This window comes from Colius striatus, chromosome 10 (assembly GCF_028858725.1).
Source record: "Colius striatus isolate bColStr4 chromosome 10, bColStr4.1.hap1, whole genome shotgun sequence".
Classification (NCBI taxonomy): Eukaryota; Metazoa; Chordata; class Aves; order Coliiformes; family Coliidae; genus Colius; species Colius striatus.
Window position 1 is genome coordinate 11,926,606 of NC_084768.1, and position 15,197 is coordinate 11,941,802.

Below are 15,197 nucleotides of genomic sequence, written 5' to 3' on the forward strand. Positions count from 1 at the left end.
TGTGTGCTCAAATACTACATATAATAGTTACTTTGAGAATTGATGGTTCTGATTTAATGTAACCATAGCCTTGGCATAAATGAAAAACTACAGCAAATAAGATCACCAACTCTTTAGTACAAGATACAGAGTACCTTCTCCAGTTAAAATGAATTAGGCTATGAGAATCATTCAGACCAACTTACAAATTTGTTATATCTCTGAGATGTACAGAACAAGGATTTGATCAAAAGATTGCAAAGCCAACTGCAAATTTCCAGGAACTTCCGGAAGCAGTAAACCAGAACCCAGACTCCCGCAGAATTCAGGTAGAAATTAACAGGATTGAACAAATCTTGAAATATAGCTTAATTAGAGGTGCATAGCTGAGAATTAAAAATTCTCCCTTTTCATGTTAATCTTTTTCTTTCGAGAGGATATAATTATCCTTGAAAACTGTTTACCAGTATGCCATTTAGATTTGTGTTCCAATTACTATGTCTGTTTGGAGGCATATGAGATTGCCATCTATTCCAAAACCAAGATAATGCTTCTACAACATGCACTTACTGAAATTAAACTCTCTTTTCCCCCCCTTTGCCCCTCTGAGGTCTCAGACAGAAGGCTGGGAGAGGAAGAAAAGAAAAATCATATGAGATAACAGACAAAAACCATAAGGAAAGAAGAAGTTTCAGTGTGCCAGGTGACCTGTGTTCAATGTGTATGATCACTTGCCCCTTCAAACTCTTTCCAATCACATCACTTTGTAACAGAGGCAGCCTTTTCTACCTAATCCTCAAGACTGATAAATGTAACAGTTTATGCTGTGATACATTGCATTTGTATTACAGAGAGACAGGCGGAAGAAGCAGAGCAGTGTGACAGACTCAAAGAAAAAATTACAACAGAAGCCTTTTGAGTAAATGGATATTAAATTTCCCTTTCTACCTCTAAAGCTTCTACTAGCATTCCTAGTTTTGAGCACAGCAACCACTGTATTCAGAATGGTCTGGAAAACGTGCAAGACAGCACCTAGAAACTAGACTTTTTACCAGTCATCTTGTTAAAATCTATGTCTGTACTAATCATTGAGTTTAACCATCATACTTCACTAGGTTACAATTGGTCCCTGTTCTGTCTCTGCATAAAGTCTGAAACTGGCCTAGTTGAATCCTCACACAAAAATTAAAGGATATGAAAAAGCTGTAATTGCACCAACAAAAAGTCAACTCACTGCTGTCAAAGTGGAAGCAAAATTCAGGATGTCCCTGCTACTGTCTGCCAGCTGTGACTGTTGCCTTTGGAAGCCACTGGTAGCGGCTGCAAAAGGGCAGATCCTTCCAGCTCCCATAGTTCCTGCTAGCAGCAGGCTTGGGGCCTATGCAGCTCCAGGACTCAGATCTCAAAAGCTTCCTTTATGTCAGCCTCCACCACTGCTGTAAGTGAATGTTACTGTTGGCCTCTAGCCCACAGATTTTTAAATTTATGACATGTCGCTCTTTGTGTACAGAGTACTCAATGGAATCTTAGTGTTTCAATAAAACCTACACCTTGTGGATATTTTTCCACTGACGTACACTGCAGGTCTCAGATACTTGTTTTTCAGACCTGTGGGATATTTGGCAGCAATGTCACTAGCACAAATCTTTGTCATGTGCTAAAAGAGACATTTGACATGACTACTAAGTAAAATAGAAGATATATCAATTGTGACTTAGTTTACAAAAAAAGTTACACTTTCAGCTAAAACACTTCTAGAGGAGGATTGCAATGCATTAAAAATACTTGGTCACCATTTGTAAGTCATTTGTCCGTGATTTTTTTAACAGAAAAGTATACCAGATGTCTTCAATTTCAAAAGGTAAAACATTTTTTACTTTATCTTATCTGCAAAATATGGGTTCCTTCCCTAGATGTATTTGCTCCCTATTTATTTCTCTTCTGCATAGAAAAGAATGAGAAGATTGTTAACATTCCCATCTACCTAAAATGAGATGAAGAAAATCTCAAAACATGGTTTGGCTCCTCTGATCAGTAAGAGAATGACCTGTACCAAATATTGGATATTATAACTATTTTCAATATTATTCTTATGAAGCTTTGTAAGGAAGTATACTATTCAATATGAAAATATAAACCAGAAGTACTTTTGCCTTAAGGGATACATCTAAAGTGTAGTAAGTGCAGTTAAGTTTTATTGCATAAGAAAAGATAATGTTTTCTCTTTTAAGCTAGATATCAGCAAATTCAGTCACAGTGTGACAAAATTTGACAACTTGATCAACTACTAAGTGAAAATACTAATAAACACTGATTATATGAGACTACAGTATTCAAGATAACAAAAAAAGATGAGAATACATCATCATGTTTAAAAAACCATTTATCACTTAACTCCTTCATCTTTTCTGTGACTCACATGCAGTATTTATGAATTAGCTGTTAGAAAGATTAAGCAGACAAACTTCCACGTCTGATGATGTGGTGGCACCAAGTTCTCCATCTGTGGTTTAACCACAGATCTAGGGACCACAGACTATGAAAGTTAAGCCAACAGGTTTGTCCATCTGAAATTCACTTTGTTACCTGAACTTTGTTTGCTGTGAAAACATGTAGACAATGCATTAGCTCAGCTAGATAAAGCACAATAGCTACTAAAAGAAATCAAGCCTCAAAAATGCAACATACCTCTCACTACCACCCTTGAATGGCTGCAGCCTAAGCTTTTTGTTGGAAAGATTCAAAGATGCCAGTAACCTTACAGCTGGTGTCTGTAACAGAGGGTAACAAGACAGAAATAATGAATGCCTCCTTGTTAAGCAGTTTTGTTTGTGCTGTTCCAAGAGCAATTGCCAAGAACTTTCCATGCAAACCTTATTTTTCTGGGATTTGTAACTTGACTGCAAAAATTCTAGCATGATAATGCTCAGTTCAAAAAGATAACGCTTTCAAGTTTCAGAATAAATTAAATTTACATTAAATAAGGTAAATAACTTATCATTTCATATATTTACTAGTTACTTTATTAAAAAAACACTCTGGTTAGCAAGTTTGTACCCTAGATCATAATACCTTTTCTAACTTTTTGGCATTAAGTATTTTTGTAGTATTACAGTATGAAAGGAGACTGTTGTGCAGTATGGTCAAGACTCCACTGACATGTATTTCCTTTTTAAGGAATACTATGTAATTATAGAATCTCAAGGGTTGGAAGGGACTTCAAAAGATTATCTAGTCCCCTGCCAGAGCAGGGCCACCTAGAGTAGGTCACACAGGAACTTATTCAGGTAGGTTTCAATGTCTCCGGAGAAGGAGACTCCACAACCCATCTGGGCAGCCCTTTCCAGAGCTCCCTCACAATGAATAAGTTTTGCCTTACGTTTCTTTGGAATCTCCTATGTTCCAGCTTGTACTTGTTGCTCCTTATCCTATCATTGAACGCTGGTAACTCCTCAATAAAGGTTATTAACGAATACATTGAACAGTACCGGTCCCAGCACTGACCCCTGAGGGACTCCACTAGATACAGGCCTCCAACCAGACCCTGCCTCATTGATCACAAATCTGACTTTTTTTCCTTCAATCATTCAACAATTCATTGGCTGCTCCTAAGGACTCTCTTCTTCTTTATACACCTGGTATTTTTATTATATTTTTATTTATAATGCATATGAAGCACACACGGGATTCTATCCACTAAACAATCCAGTGGATAAAATCTGTGTTAATTCTTAATGCAACTCAGTTGACTTGGGTATAAGGCCAGGCTTATGAAAAAATTGGCTAAGTTTAATAAAGCATTCTTACAAAACATAGGTCTAGCATTTCCATGTTAAAATATGTGGTGTTGGTTTTGTTTTGTATCAAGTGATTCAAAGCTTTGAGCCATGTAAAAGTTCCATTTCAGTGTTCCAATCATCTTTCTGGCACACAACCCATTAGGACAGGGTCATTTTGTACAGTTCCTTGCCAAAGTCGTACTGTTTCCTGTAGTAACTTGCAAGATAGATGGAAATCCGATTTCAGGCACAATATGGATTGCAGCCCAAGTTACAGAAGCTGTCTTTCAGGCAGTAGCCAGGTGCCAAGAATCAAAAAGGCTATGATAGGTGCCTGAACTGTGAAATAGTGGTGGCTTAGGCTTTTGCCTAAAAGAAGGAAATCTCCCAGCAACTCAAAACTAAGAGACAATCAAGACACATATCGATACATTACAAAACTGTTCTGAATCTATCTGGTGAGATCATTTGAAAGGAAACATTGGAAGGAACAGGGCCAGAAAATATGATGAGACAAATGAGACGAAAAATTTCTAACTTGGGTTTTCCATCAAGAAAATTTGCCTAGAGCACATCGTCTTCCAGAACATCCCAACCTATCTTACAGTTCAACACAAATCAAAACTAAATAATCCTCTGAAACAACAGTTCCTCTGAGACTATTTGCAATTCAGCCTCACACTGGTATATAAGGACTTCAGCATTCTTGAGGAGTTTGTATGAACTGAAGTCTTGATACTCAGTAAGTAAGCTCCAGAGTAAAATAAAGCTGCAGGGAAACAGCTTTCCCTTGACGTTATCGACGAAAATACTTGAAAAATAGAGCACTACTGCACTAAACTACTTGAACAAAGAGAAAACATGGCTAGCCAGATGGGAGACAAGTAAGAACAAAGAGCTCCTACCAGATCAGTGGAACTTTGAGCAAAAAGGCAAGGCATTGAAAAGGCTTCTGCATTACCCACACTGTCTGCTCTACACGAAGCCACAAAGGTAGTCAGTGTTTACAAGAGGGTGTTGGCCCTGGGAAGCATGACATGTCTTCCTTTAATGACTGAGGAGCCAGCAGATGCACAGACACAGAGCATCTCCATGCAGACGGTTCTTAATTATCTGTTGATACAGAGGAAACCTGCTCTCTAGCAGCAGTGAGGATATTGCAGTGGGACTGAGCTGTCAAATTATGAAATCAGAACAATATAATAATGTCGAAGCCTTTTCTGTTACTGTTTGCCTAGTCTTACAATATGTAAAATTTGATCATTCTGACTTTGAACTAAAATGGTTCATCGCTTTGTCTTGCGTTCCCACCATAATATCCTGGCCTCTGACTAGAACTTCTGTGATCTACTACAACAGAACTAGCGTTTATAATAGTTGGTTTCATCTGTTTCTGCTGAAATATCCCACCTCCAGCTCATCTCTTTGGAGTACAGAAGTTGAATAATATTCTTACTATACCAGTACAGTAACATTTCACACCTTGATGGTATAAGAAAATAAAACACGCCAGTATGCCATCTTTCTTGCCGAGATGGTTTTTGCTTCCCATCTCTTCTGGTGATCATGACTTACTGCTTTCCCTCGCTTCTGAAGAAGCATACTGCTAGCAGGGATAGAGACTTTCAAGTATCCAATTTCAACAGCTACCCTATGCATAGCAAGATAGGGTCCAAGTCCAGCTTGTTCACTCAGCTGAACAAGCTGGACTTATTATCAAGACAGAGGCTCACTGCAATGAAATCTGTTCTGTTACCCTACGGTCTCCAAGAAGGCAATTGCTTCCTCTCTGTTAAGAACAAACAGGAAAGGAGGAAAGAGCTTGACACAGAGAAGACTTGTCAGACCAACGGAAAGCTGATAATTTTTAGTACAAAATATCCATATTTCATTTATTGTTTCATATAATGATCCCTTTGATTTGACACAGTTCCTACTACCATACTGCTTCCCAGGCTGATTCTTCCCTCATTTAGTAAATTATAATATGTAAGGAGTGTACTGTGGCTGCTCTAAAACAAATCCCAGATTATGGAGAATTCTGAAGCATTTTACAGAAGTGGGAGTACCAGGTGTACTTGGTCTGTCTTGGACTGCTTCCAGGGCCACTACAACTAGGGCTCAAATACTCCCTGAACAGCAAGTTTCAGCTCCCTCGCCCCCTTCTGTCATCCATATTCAACTACGCTGGTTAATCCAAAGAGAGGGCTCTGTTTCTGACATCCATGATGATGATGGACATTAATATTTTTTGTTCCAACAGGTGGAACCATGGCTGCACCTTGCCCAGCTAAGAGAGCCCAGTTAACGACCTAAGCTTTAACTGAGTCATGTATACTATATAGCAAGAACACCATAAGACAACAGAATAACCAGAAAGAAGAAGAAATCTTTTGTAGTTAATTTCTTTTTTGAGGCATTCTAGAATAAATTAATCATCTGGGGTTTTTTTTCTTCAAACACAAATATTCTGCATGACACTCTTAATCCAGAAACACAATTAGATACACACTAAAATTTAATCATTTCTGTAGCACCGAGGATTTCTAATGGCACCTACACAGAGGATTAACCTAAATCTTAGGAAATCCTTGTTGGAGCCAAGTTTTTACTGTTAAGTATATATGAAAATTTACTTTAAGGGGACTACTGAAATAATAGTTCACCCTTCCATGTTTCTAGCATATGCTGAAATAGGACATTATTTAAATCAAGCTGTTCTACATGAAGCTTAGACATCCTACGCATTTTTTATATTGAAAGTGTTTTCAAAGGAACCGTCCAGCTTACATGTTGTAAAGATGCCCAAAGAAACTTAAATGTAACAGTTCCACATACTCAGATTGTGATGCCCTTACCATACATGCATTAATGAAATCTTTAACACCATCAAGGGTTACTATGTATAAATGGCTACAATACAAATATTTGATCCACATTTTCCCTTTTTAAACAGCATACCAGCGATTTACACTTGCTCCCTAATCATCAAAAAATCCTTAACATGCAACTTCACAATAAGTTAAGGAAAACAGTGAAACTGCTAAAAAACATTGGTGGAAAAATGGATAATGTTTCAAAGATGATATACAGAAAAAACCTTAAACCTTCATCATGTAGTCTCCTATGTTATTCCCTTGATTTGTTCTCCTTACCCATCTTCACTACTACTCCTTGAAAAAAATGAATTCTGCTGTGACTAAATGACACCAGAATTTTACAGTTCTAACAGAGCATTCCCTCCTATTTACTGCTTTTCTCATTCAGACACACATGTGCTTCAGTGGAAACCAAAAGCAGAGCCAAAAGATGGGAAACTGAAGTCTATTCATGCTCCACTAATAAATCATATATACGCTCAAAACAAATGAGCTTTCATGAACATTCATATCTTTCTTTACATGTTGAAGCAGAGAGGAAAAAAAAAAAAGTCACATCAATGGAGTAGAGTTCAACAGGGAAAGGATGCAATTTAGTATTCCCTCTCATTCAGATCTAGTGAAAAAGTCTTGCTAACCAATCTAAACTTCTTATACCTAAATGCCCAATTTGAAAACTAGCGAGGCTCGTTCTTCTCTGGAGTATAAATGATGCATTACCTAACAGCTCCCATAATGGCTATAACATTGCATTCTATTTTTGTACAAAGTGGGGTTTTTGAATGTAAATTTCTCACCACACATTTATTTTAGTGCAGCCAAGCTAGCTCTAGTATTTAAAGGTTATACTCATAAAAGCACACTCAGGATTCTCCTTAAAAAATACATCAGGCACAAAAGAAACAGGACATAGATTTCATGTAATGAAAGAAGATAGGATCTATTCTGCATCTTTTAAAGCTCATAATAAGAAAATATCAGTTATAGCAGGCTATGTGCTCTGTTCACAGACAGCCTGACAACAGTAGAATGTTAAGAAGGAGAAAGTACTGGAAATGGAAAGTATTGCACCATACAACTTGGAAGAAAAGTCAACTAAAAACCCCTATCACAAGTGCAATTCCAGGAGATGGGCAGAACATGAAAGCAGCCAGTGTGAAAACCAGATTAAAAAAATTAAAATAAATCTTTTAAAAAATCTAAGGAAATGTGACACAAACAGTCCAACAAGCCATGAAGTGTTAAAATTGGAGAAAGGTTTTGACTCTCACAGTCCACAGAAAAGGGACAGATCTGTTACTTGGTCGGTGATCCAGTGACTTATAACGGGGAAGATATAGATAATTTTTTCCCCCCCTTCAGGGAGCTACATTAGGTCAAAGTCAAGCTCAGGAAATGAAACCAAGTAGCATTTAAGTATTAAGAGAAAGGAGTGTTAGGTAACATGTTTGATTCTCATTGGACAGCTCTTTGGTTGTGCAGATATCAGGAGTAAATGAGCTAAAGCAGCTATCCACCTTTTTCCTATTTTATAATCATATCAAAAAATCACAGACAAAATGTCATATAAAGCTTTACTTTCCCTTTGATTCATGACTCTCAGTTGCTAAACTGTTTTCTTCCCTTTTAAATGCCTCATCACTTTCTGATTAGAAATTAATGGAAGAAATTGAAAGACGGTAATTATGTAACTGTTCTTGTACTTACTCACCCTGAAACATATTCCCCTCCAAAACCACGCTCTGATAAAGTTCCTAGCTTGCAGAAACTGCATACCTGCATTTCAGTAATAATATCAGAGTTTAGTAATTCAGACAATCACTGACTTGATAATACCTATTTAAAAATATAATCTCTGACTCTTACAGTTTTATCATTACTTACAGAGAAGTACATGTAACAAAATATTTTAAGTGTAAAAAGCTAGAATATCAGTAATTCCGTTTCACAAGTCAACCTTAGGCTGTTAATTACCTTACAGAAACATTTATAGATTACCTGTTCAACTTCATATACTCAACACAAAACCTGCTGAAGTCAACAAACACAATTTTTGGCCATGGCAGGCATTCCACTCTCTATTAGCAACAACTGTCATCCACATCATTATTCATTGCTTCACAATCTTATTTGTTCCTGTTGCCTGACACTGACTACAGGCTTGGTACATTCACTGTGTAAATGGCTAGACACAGAACAGTGAAGAATCAGGTCTATGATGTAATTACAGGATAAAACTAGTCAAATGGGTTTCTAATTTGGGGAAGAAGGGAGAAAACAGGAAGAAAAAAAAGTTTGTTAAAAAATTATATATATGTGAGCTGCTTGTTTTAATCCTTAATACTTTGTCTTTCCACTTGGAATGAACTTTACAGCATAAAATACTTCACAGCAGAAAGACTGTGTACAGAAGAGACTATCACTACTTAAAATACTTTAGGAAAAGCAGAAGGGAATGACTCCTCACTCAATTTTTGTATTTATCTACTCAGAACAACCAAAGCAAATTTCAGTATTTTTCCATGTTGACTGTTGATATCTTTGACAACACAATAAACAAGATCACATTTTGATATGTCTGCAAAAGTAGCTGGACTGCTTGTGCCAGTCCTCTACTGGCAGAGACATCTTCTTTTTCATTTACACATGTTAGACTCCATATTCATGCCTTCACTTCTAAGAGTACTGAACAAGTTAAAACACACTTTGACTGCAGTTGCCACAACACACCTTGTTTAGATTTTGTACTATGATTCTGAACAGGTTTCATCAGCACGAAGGCTGCACCCACAAAAATTTCTGCATTTTAAATTAGATTGATAGCAATGTTTATATATCTGCCTATCCACAACTGAACCTGTTGTCATTTTTGAGATGCATTCTCTAAAACAATAGTAATTTATTTTTTAAGAATCAACTTATGATTGCAAGAATTTTTGGAGGTTAGACTAGGTGTTTATTGTTTTCACATGTCATTAGTCTCAGTTACAGCATAGGTGATTTTTTTTCACGTGCATAGAAAGAGATGATAAATACAGGAGAACATTAAATATATCTGATGTCTCCTTATTTGGATTAGGCCACATTTCTCTAAGAAATCTGTTTGTAAGTATGATATTATTTTATAGAGACTAGTTTGCAATCTAAACTAGTTGGGATTTGGGACTTTTTTTTTTTTCTAGCTTTGATCATAGCGGCAGTGTAAAAAAAATAAAGTAATGAATAAAGTAATGTTAAGTAATGTAAGTTAATTCAAAAATATATTAAAAAAAGTTCAGTAAAGTGAGCAAATAGAGCTTTTACTTTAGTTGTTGAAAACTAAGCATGTACTCTCCCTGAATAGCGAACATTTTCCTAATAGCGAACATTTTCCTAATAGCGAACATTTTCCTAATAGCGAACATTTTCCTAAGTCACACCTGTATCTTAATTTAGGATTCCTGTTTCTGCCTTAAAGGATCTGGGAATCTTGGTCCTAAAGTGTGCTAAAGCAAAGATTTCTAAACTTTCCTCTTCCCCTCCCTTCTGCTGAACACTTCCAACAGCAGCTCCTAGTTTTGCAGCTAGGGAAGTACAGCTTCTGAGTGTTATGTGTGACAGTTTAGGAATCCCATCCCACAGAGCACAGGGGGAGATATTCAGCAATAATCTCTTGAAAAGCTGACCTCCATAATCCTTTCATTTACTTATTTCTAGTAAATACAGATTCATGCCAGTAAAACTGTGAAGTACACTATGGCCTCATAATCATCATGAGGCGCTAGAAACACATATAGCCATGTAACAATAGACTATCTATCCAGATTAATTCACAGTCCACTTCAAACACAAAGAAGTAGCAGTCTGAACAAAATACTATTTCAAACCTTATAGTTTCATGCTCAGATTGTGTTTACATATTCTTTTCATTCAGTGGGTTTAAAAAAATAACCCAAAAGCAACCTACCTCAACTACTATCCTCCACTACAACAGTTTGGGGAGATGCTCACTAATAAATCTAGACAAAAGAGGAAAAAAAAGATGGGTTAGCTAATAATTATTGTAAGTCAGGATTGGTCCTTCAGTAACCCAAGAAAGCACATCCAGATAAAACGGCAAAAAGAAAAGATGTTTTGGCCGGATCAGCTTCTTGAACTGGCTCAGGACATAGCTGCTGGAGCACAGAGGCTGGCGAGGAAGCAGAGCACGCTCCCACATTACACCAAACCAGGAATTATTTGCTGCCAAAACCCACAAATTTACTCCCCCCCTGGCGCTGCCGGTCACTCAATTACAGAGCCCATGCACGGGAGAGGCAGGGCGTCTCTCCAATGGCAGCAGCTGGTAACCGACACGGCCGCGCCCTCAGACCCGCATTTCAAAGCTAACTCATCCAATTCTATTTGAATGCGACTCATTAATCACGCAGTTACTGGTTCCTACCGTGACTAACACTTCTTTCCACACAGGTCACTGTTAAAGCGATTTAACACATTTCCAAAAACAGCTCAGGTACTTGAGTGAGATAGCAGATGGGCTCTAGGGCAAATTGTCACTACCTCCTGCTATTACATGAACAAGCCCTGAACCATTGTGAGGCTCTGTCATTTTTCTACCCGAGTATTTAGGAAGTTATAAATAGATGCAATTTGAAATAGAACGCACAAATACAGACGGGAGGGAGGTGGGGCCAGCTCAGCCCCGGCTCACCGGGCGCCCCTGCAGTGAGATGGCCACCGCCTCCTCGAAGACCCCTCACACATGGGGCACACACCGCAGCCCCAGCGCTGGGGCCGATCCCGATCTTCCCCAAAGACGTCGCGGTAGGCCCATCCGGCCGCCCTGTGGAAAGCGGCGACGCCAGCAAGCGGGAAGGCCTAAAAAACACCGCCCTTTTCCCCACAGCCGGGCATCGCCAGGCGCCCCCTTACCGGCGGGAAACACCGCGCCCGTCTCTCCTGCTGGGTTAAGTCTGATCTAGAACCAGCCTGAGCTGCCTCAGCGGCCCCCGACCCGAGACACAACCCCCTGCCCTTTTTCGCCTGCCCGACCCCACCTGAGGCGAGAGCCCTGCTCGCCGCCAAGAAACCCCCTTGTGGGGAGGAGCGGCCACGTGACCCGGCGGCGGCAGACGGCGGCGCGGCCCGGCCCGGCCCGCCCCGCCCTCTCGCGCGGCTCTTCCCGCCCCACCGGAGGGGGGAGGCGGTGGCGGTCTCGGCGCATGCGCAGCCGCGTTTCGCCCATCTAGTGCGGCAGCCGCGGGTGGAAAACCGCAGCGGCAGCTGCTGAGGGGGGGCAAGAGCGCGGCGTCTGGCTGAGGGGTGGCTTGGGCATCGTCTGGGTGCTGGGTAGCGGAGAGGCAGCTGGCACCGCTCACGGCCCGGTGCAGGTCGCCGCTGAGGGAAGGGTAGCGTAGCGGGCTGCGCAGCGTTTTGGGGCTGGTCCCCGGCGTTTTGACATCTCGGCGCCTCCGCCGGGGCCAGGAAGGGCCTGGAAAGGCTGCGAGGGCCTTACCGACGGCTCCCACCCTGGGCCGGAGTTCTGGCGGCCGCGGCGGCCTGGGGTGCCCAACCCCGGCTGGAGGATCTCCCCAGAGAAGAGGGGGCCGGGGCTGCCGGGGGCCGTATTTCGGAGAGTAGGAGGCGGCGGCGTGAGTAAATTGAGACAAAGAGCGAGGAGGAAGAAGAGGACACTCGGTCTCTGCCACATTCCTGTGCAGAGGAAGGCGGGAGGCGGTGTTAGCCCTTTACGGACAGCTGGGTTAAGCGCTGCCCTCAGCTGCTGTCGGCGTATTTACAGATGTCTCTCCCGGCCACGGGAGCTGGAGGAGGAACAACCATGTAAGTTCCGAATTGCCTGTGGTCCTGAGAGAAGATGGGGGATGCTGCAGACGCTAAAGAGATGAGGAAGACTTTCATTGTTCCTGCCATCAAACCCTTTGACCATTATGATTTTTCCCGAGCGAAAATCGCCTGTAATCTTGCCTGGCTGGTGGCCAAAGCCTTTGGGACAGGTAGGTGGCGTCTTCTGCTTCCCTTTCTTTGATGCTGGTTCCTGCTTGGTTGCTTCGCTCTTGAGGACGTGCGAGCTCTTCCCTGAGGAGCTGAGAAGCAGTGGTAGGAGATACGTAGGAAGTGGTTTTGGTCTGTTCGCTCATCTCTAGGTTCCCTTACACCTTGTGGGGTGTTTTTTGGGGGATTTTCTCTGTTGTTTTTCTTTCATGACCTGTGATTGTTTTGGAGTAATACCACTGTTTATAGTAGCAAGTAATTTTTGTCTGTTGGAGTGAATATAATTTTATTTGAGGATTTGGCTTTTAAATGGTGATTTATTTACTCACTGAGTCACGCCTCTAGAATGTGAAAAAACACCAGCGATCTGTGTTTGTTGTCTTGGACCTTTTCCTAATATTGATTAAGAGCTGAATTGGGGGCTAGCGATGGAAATGGATGTGCACTGTGACTTTTGACATGCATGACAGGAGTCAGTAGCCATTTGAGTGGTTAGGCAGTAAGAAGCGTTTCAGAAAAAAAAAAAAACCCAAAAAACAGTATTTGATGTCAGATTTTGGCCTGCACGATACAGAAGGCTGTCCTTGACTAGCTTAAGTGGAATTGATTGTAATGCCTCTGAAAGGCATTACTGCCTCGTTTTTGAGAACCTGGGCCTTGAGAAATACCAGACCTGTTATTCTGTGCTTGAAATATTGTTGGGCCTTGAGGAATACCAGACTTACAGAGGTCTTCTGAGGGAAGCATTTCGCAAATGTGCCCAGCTGTTTGTTTGTTTTTTAGTATAGCTATAGTATATCAATCAATTTTCCTTTGGATTAAAAATTTTCTTTGAAAGGTGAGTTAGATATTAACAGTCAGTGTTTTTACACCTATTCTTTGTAGAATAACAGGAAAAGGTTCCTCTGTCTGGGATTTTCACCTTTTGTATTTAAGGTCAAAACATTGTTATGTATTTGAACTGGGTTAAAGATGTACCTTTATGATACTTCTGGGAACTAGTGATATGTGACATAGTGCTTCTAAAATGCTACTTTCAGAGTGTTGGAACCTAGTGAAATTTTAGTAAAGTCAGTAGCTTCTGAAATGAAGTGCATCTTCTTCATTTTAGAAAGAAGAAATACTGTTTATAGGAAAATGTGTCGATAAACCTAGCTTTCTTACTTTTGTGAAATGTGGGCAAATATGTTTCTGTAGCTAGCTTTTTAACTATGAAACTACGAGAGGTAAAATAGTAGTAGTGAAAATTCTTGGAACTACTTGATTACATATTTTCAGAGGTGATTATCTTTTTAGGTAGCTTGGTTCTATAGGTTCTTCTCAGGGGATTCTGGGTGTATAGTACTTGTGCAATTATATAACCCAGCATTCTAACCCAAAAACCTTATTTTGCAGCAATTTGACAGATTCTCAGTCTGCAGTTGAAATCTTGTCATTCATATTAGTTGAGTTTCTATTTGAAAAAAAGCAACCTTTGTGGTACTTTTCTGCTATTTTTTATAAAAGGTGTGATCCAAAGCAAATTCATGTACTCCTCATTAATGAGATTTTTCTAAGATGCATAAATAAAACATGATTAGAGGAGGTAAATAGCTCCATAGTGTAATAGCGGGAAGAGCGGCGAACATATACATTTGCAGTGTTTCTGATCACACAGTTCTCCCACTAGGTTAATAACACTAGTAGTCTCAAAGAAGAGTTTGTGTCTGAAGTAAGGAAAAGCAGTATACAGGACTTACATGTCTACAATACAAACACTTCCTTTATACTTGGAGCAAAACAGAAGAACTGACCTTCGCCTTTTCCAAGAAGGAAGGAAGTTTGGGTTTGTTAAATTATTTTAGTTCTTTGGAGTAGATCACAACCTCAGTCCTGTCTTCTACTTATTGCTGTGTACACTTGTACAAAGGAAATACAAAGGATGATTAGTGTGTTTATGGATGCCACATCTTATTTCTTTTTTTAATCCCTGAAATGTTGGAATTCCTTAAGTGGGCAGGGGAAGTGAAGGATTTTTCCCCACCCTCTCTGAAAGAAATTAATGCCGTTCATTTTGGTTAATGAGAGGCTTAAGTTGTTGGCAGTCATGTGTCTATTGAAGGAATATAAGTCTTTCTATGTGACTTGGACACATCTTTCAGTAGACGTATTTCACATTTTGTAAAACATTTTAGTACCGTGAAAGTTGTGGATACAGCTTGGCAAAGTGTTATGAGCAGAATTCTCTCTTGAGAAAAGACTTGGAAATAGTTACTAATCATTGTCATTTAGTGGTCACTTTTGGTGTTTGATATTTATATCCAAAAACCAAGAAACCACTTGCAGCTTCATGAAGGACCATAGCCATATACAAGAATTGTCAGGCCCACAACACAGGCAAGTCAAAGTTAGATTTTCTTAGCGAGATGTCCTGTGAGAGTACACCAACACTCATATGGAGGGCATCTTTTATTACAAAGTTCCTAAAGAATAGTAGTTGATGATAGCATTCCTACTTTAAGTTTTGAGGGAGCATAAGATTCTGTGCCATGGTGTTTTGCTGCAAGAAAATGTGTCAATGTTAGGACAG

At 39.9% G+C, this 15,197-nt stretch overlaps 1 protein-coding gene and 1 long non-coding RNA gene across 5 annotated transcripts in view; one reads left to right on the forward strand and one right to left on the reverse strand.

Annotated features, from left to right (window-relative positions):
* Positions 1 to 8,348: 8,348 nt before the first annotated feature.
* Positions 8,349 to 11,716, reverse strand: LOC133626213 (uncharacterized). Its single transcript, XR_009819358.1, has 3 exons — positions 11,674 to 11,716; positions 10,584 to 10,635; positions 8,349 to 8,413 (listed from the first exon to the last, which is right to left on the reverse strand). It is a non-coding gene; the product is annotated as an uncharacterized LOC133626213 (long non-coding RNA).
* A 145-nt stretch (positions 11,717 to 11,861) lies between these two features.
* Positions 11,862 to 15,197, forward strand: part of CAMSAP2 (calmodulin regulated spectrin associated protein family member 2) — a 73,349-nt gene continuing 70,013 nt past the window's right edge. For all 4 annotated transcript variants that reach the window (XM_062003369.1, XM_062003370.1, XM_062003371.1 and 1 more), the window contains exon 1: positions 11,862 to 12,630. In XM_062003369.1, coding sequence (XP_061859353.1) covers positions 12,492 to 12,630 — 139 coding nt within the window. In that variant the 5' untranslated portion in view covers positions 11,862 to 12,491. The remainder of the gene's footprint in view (positions 12,631 to 15,197) is intronic.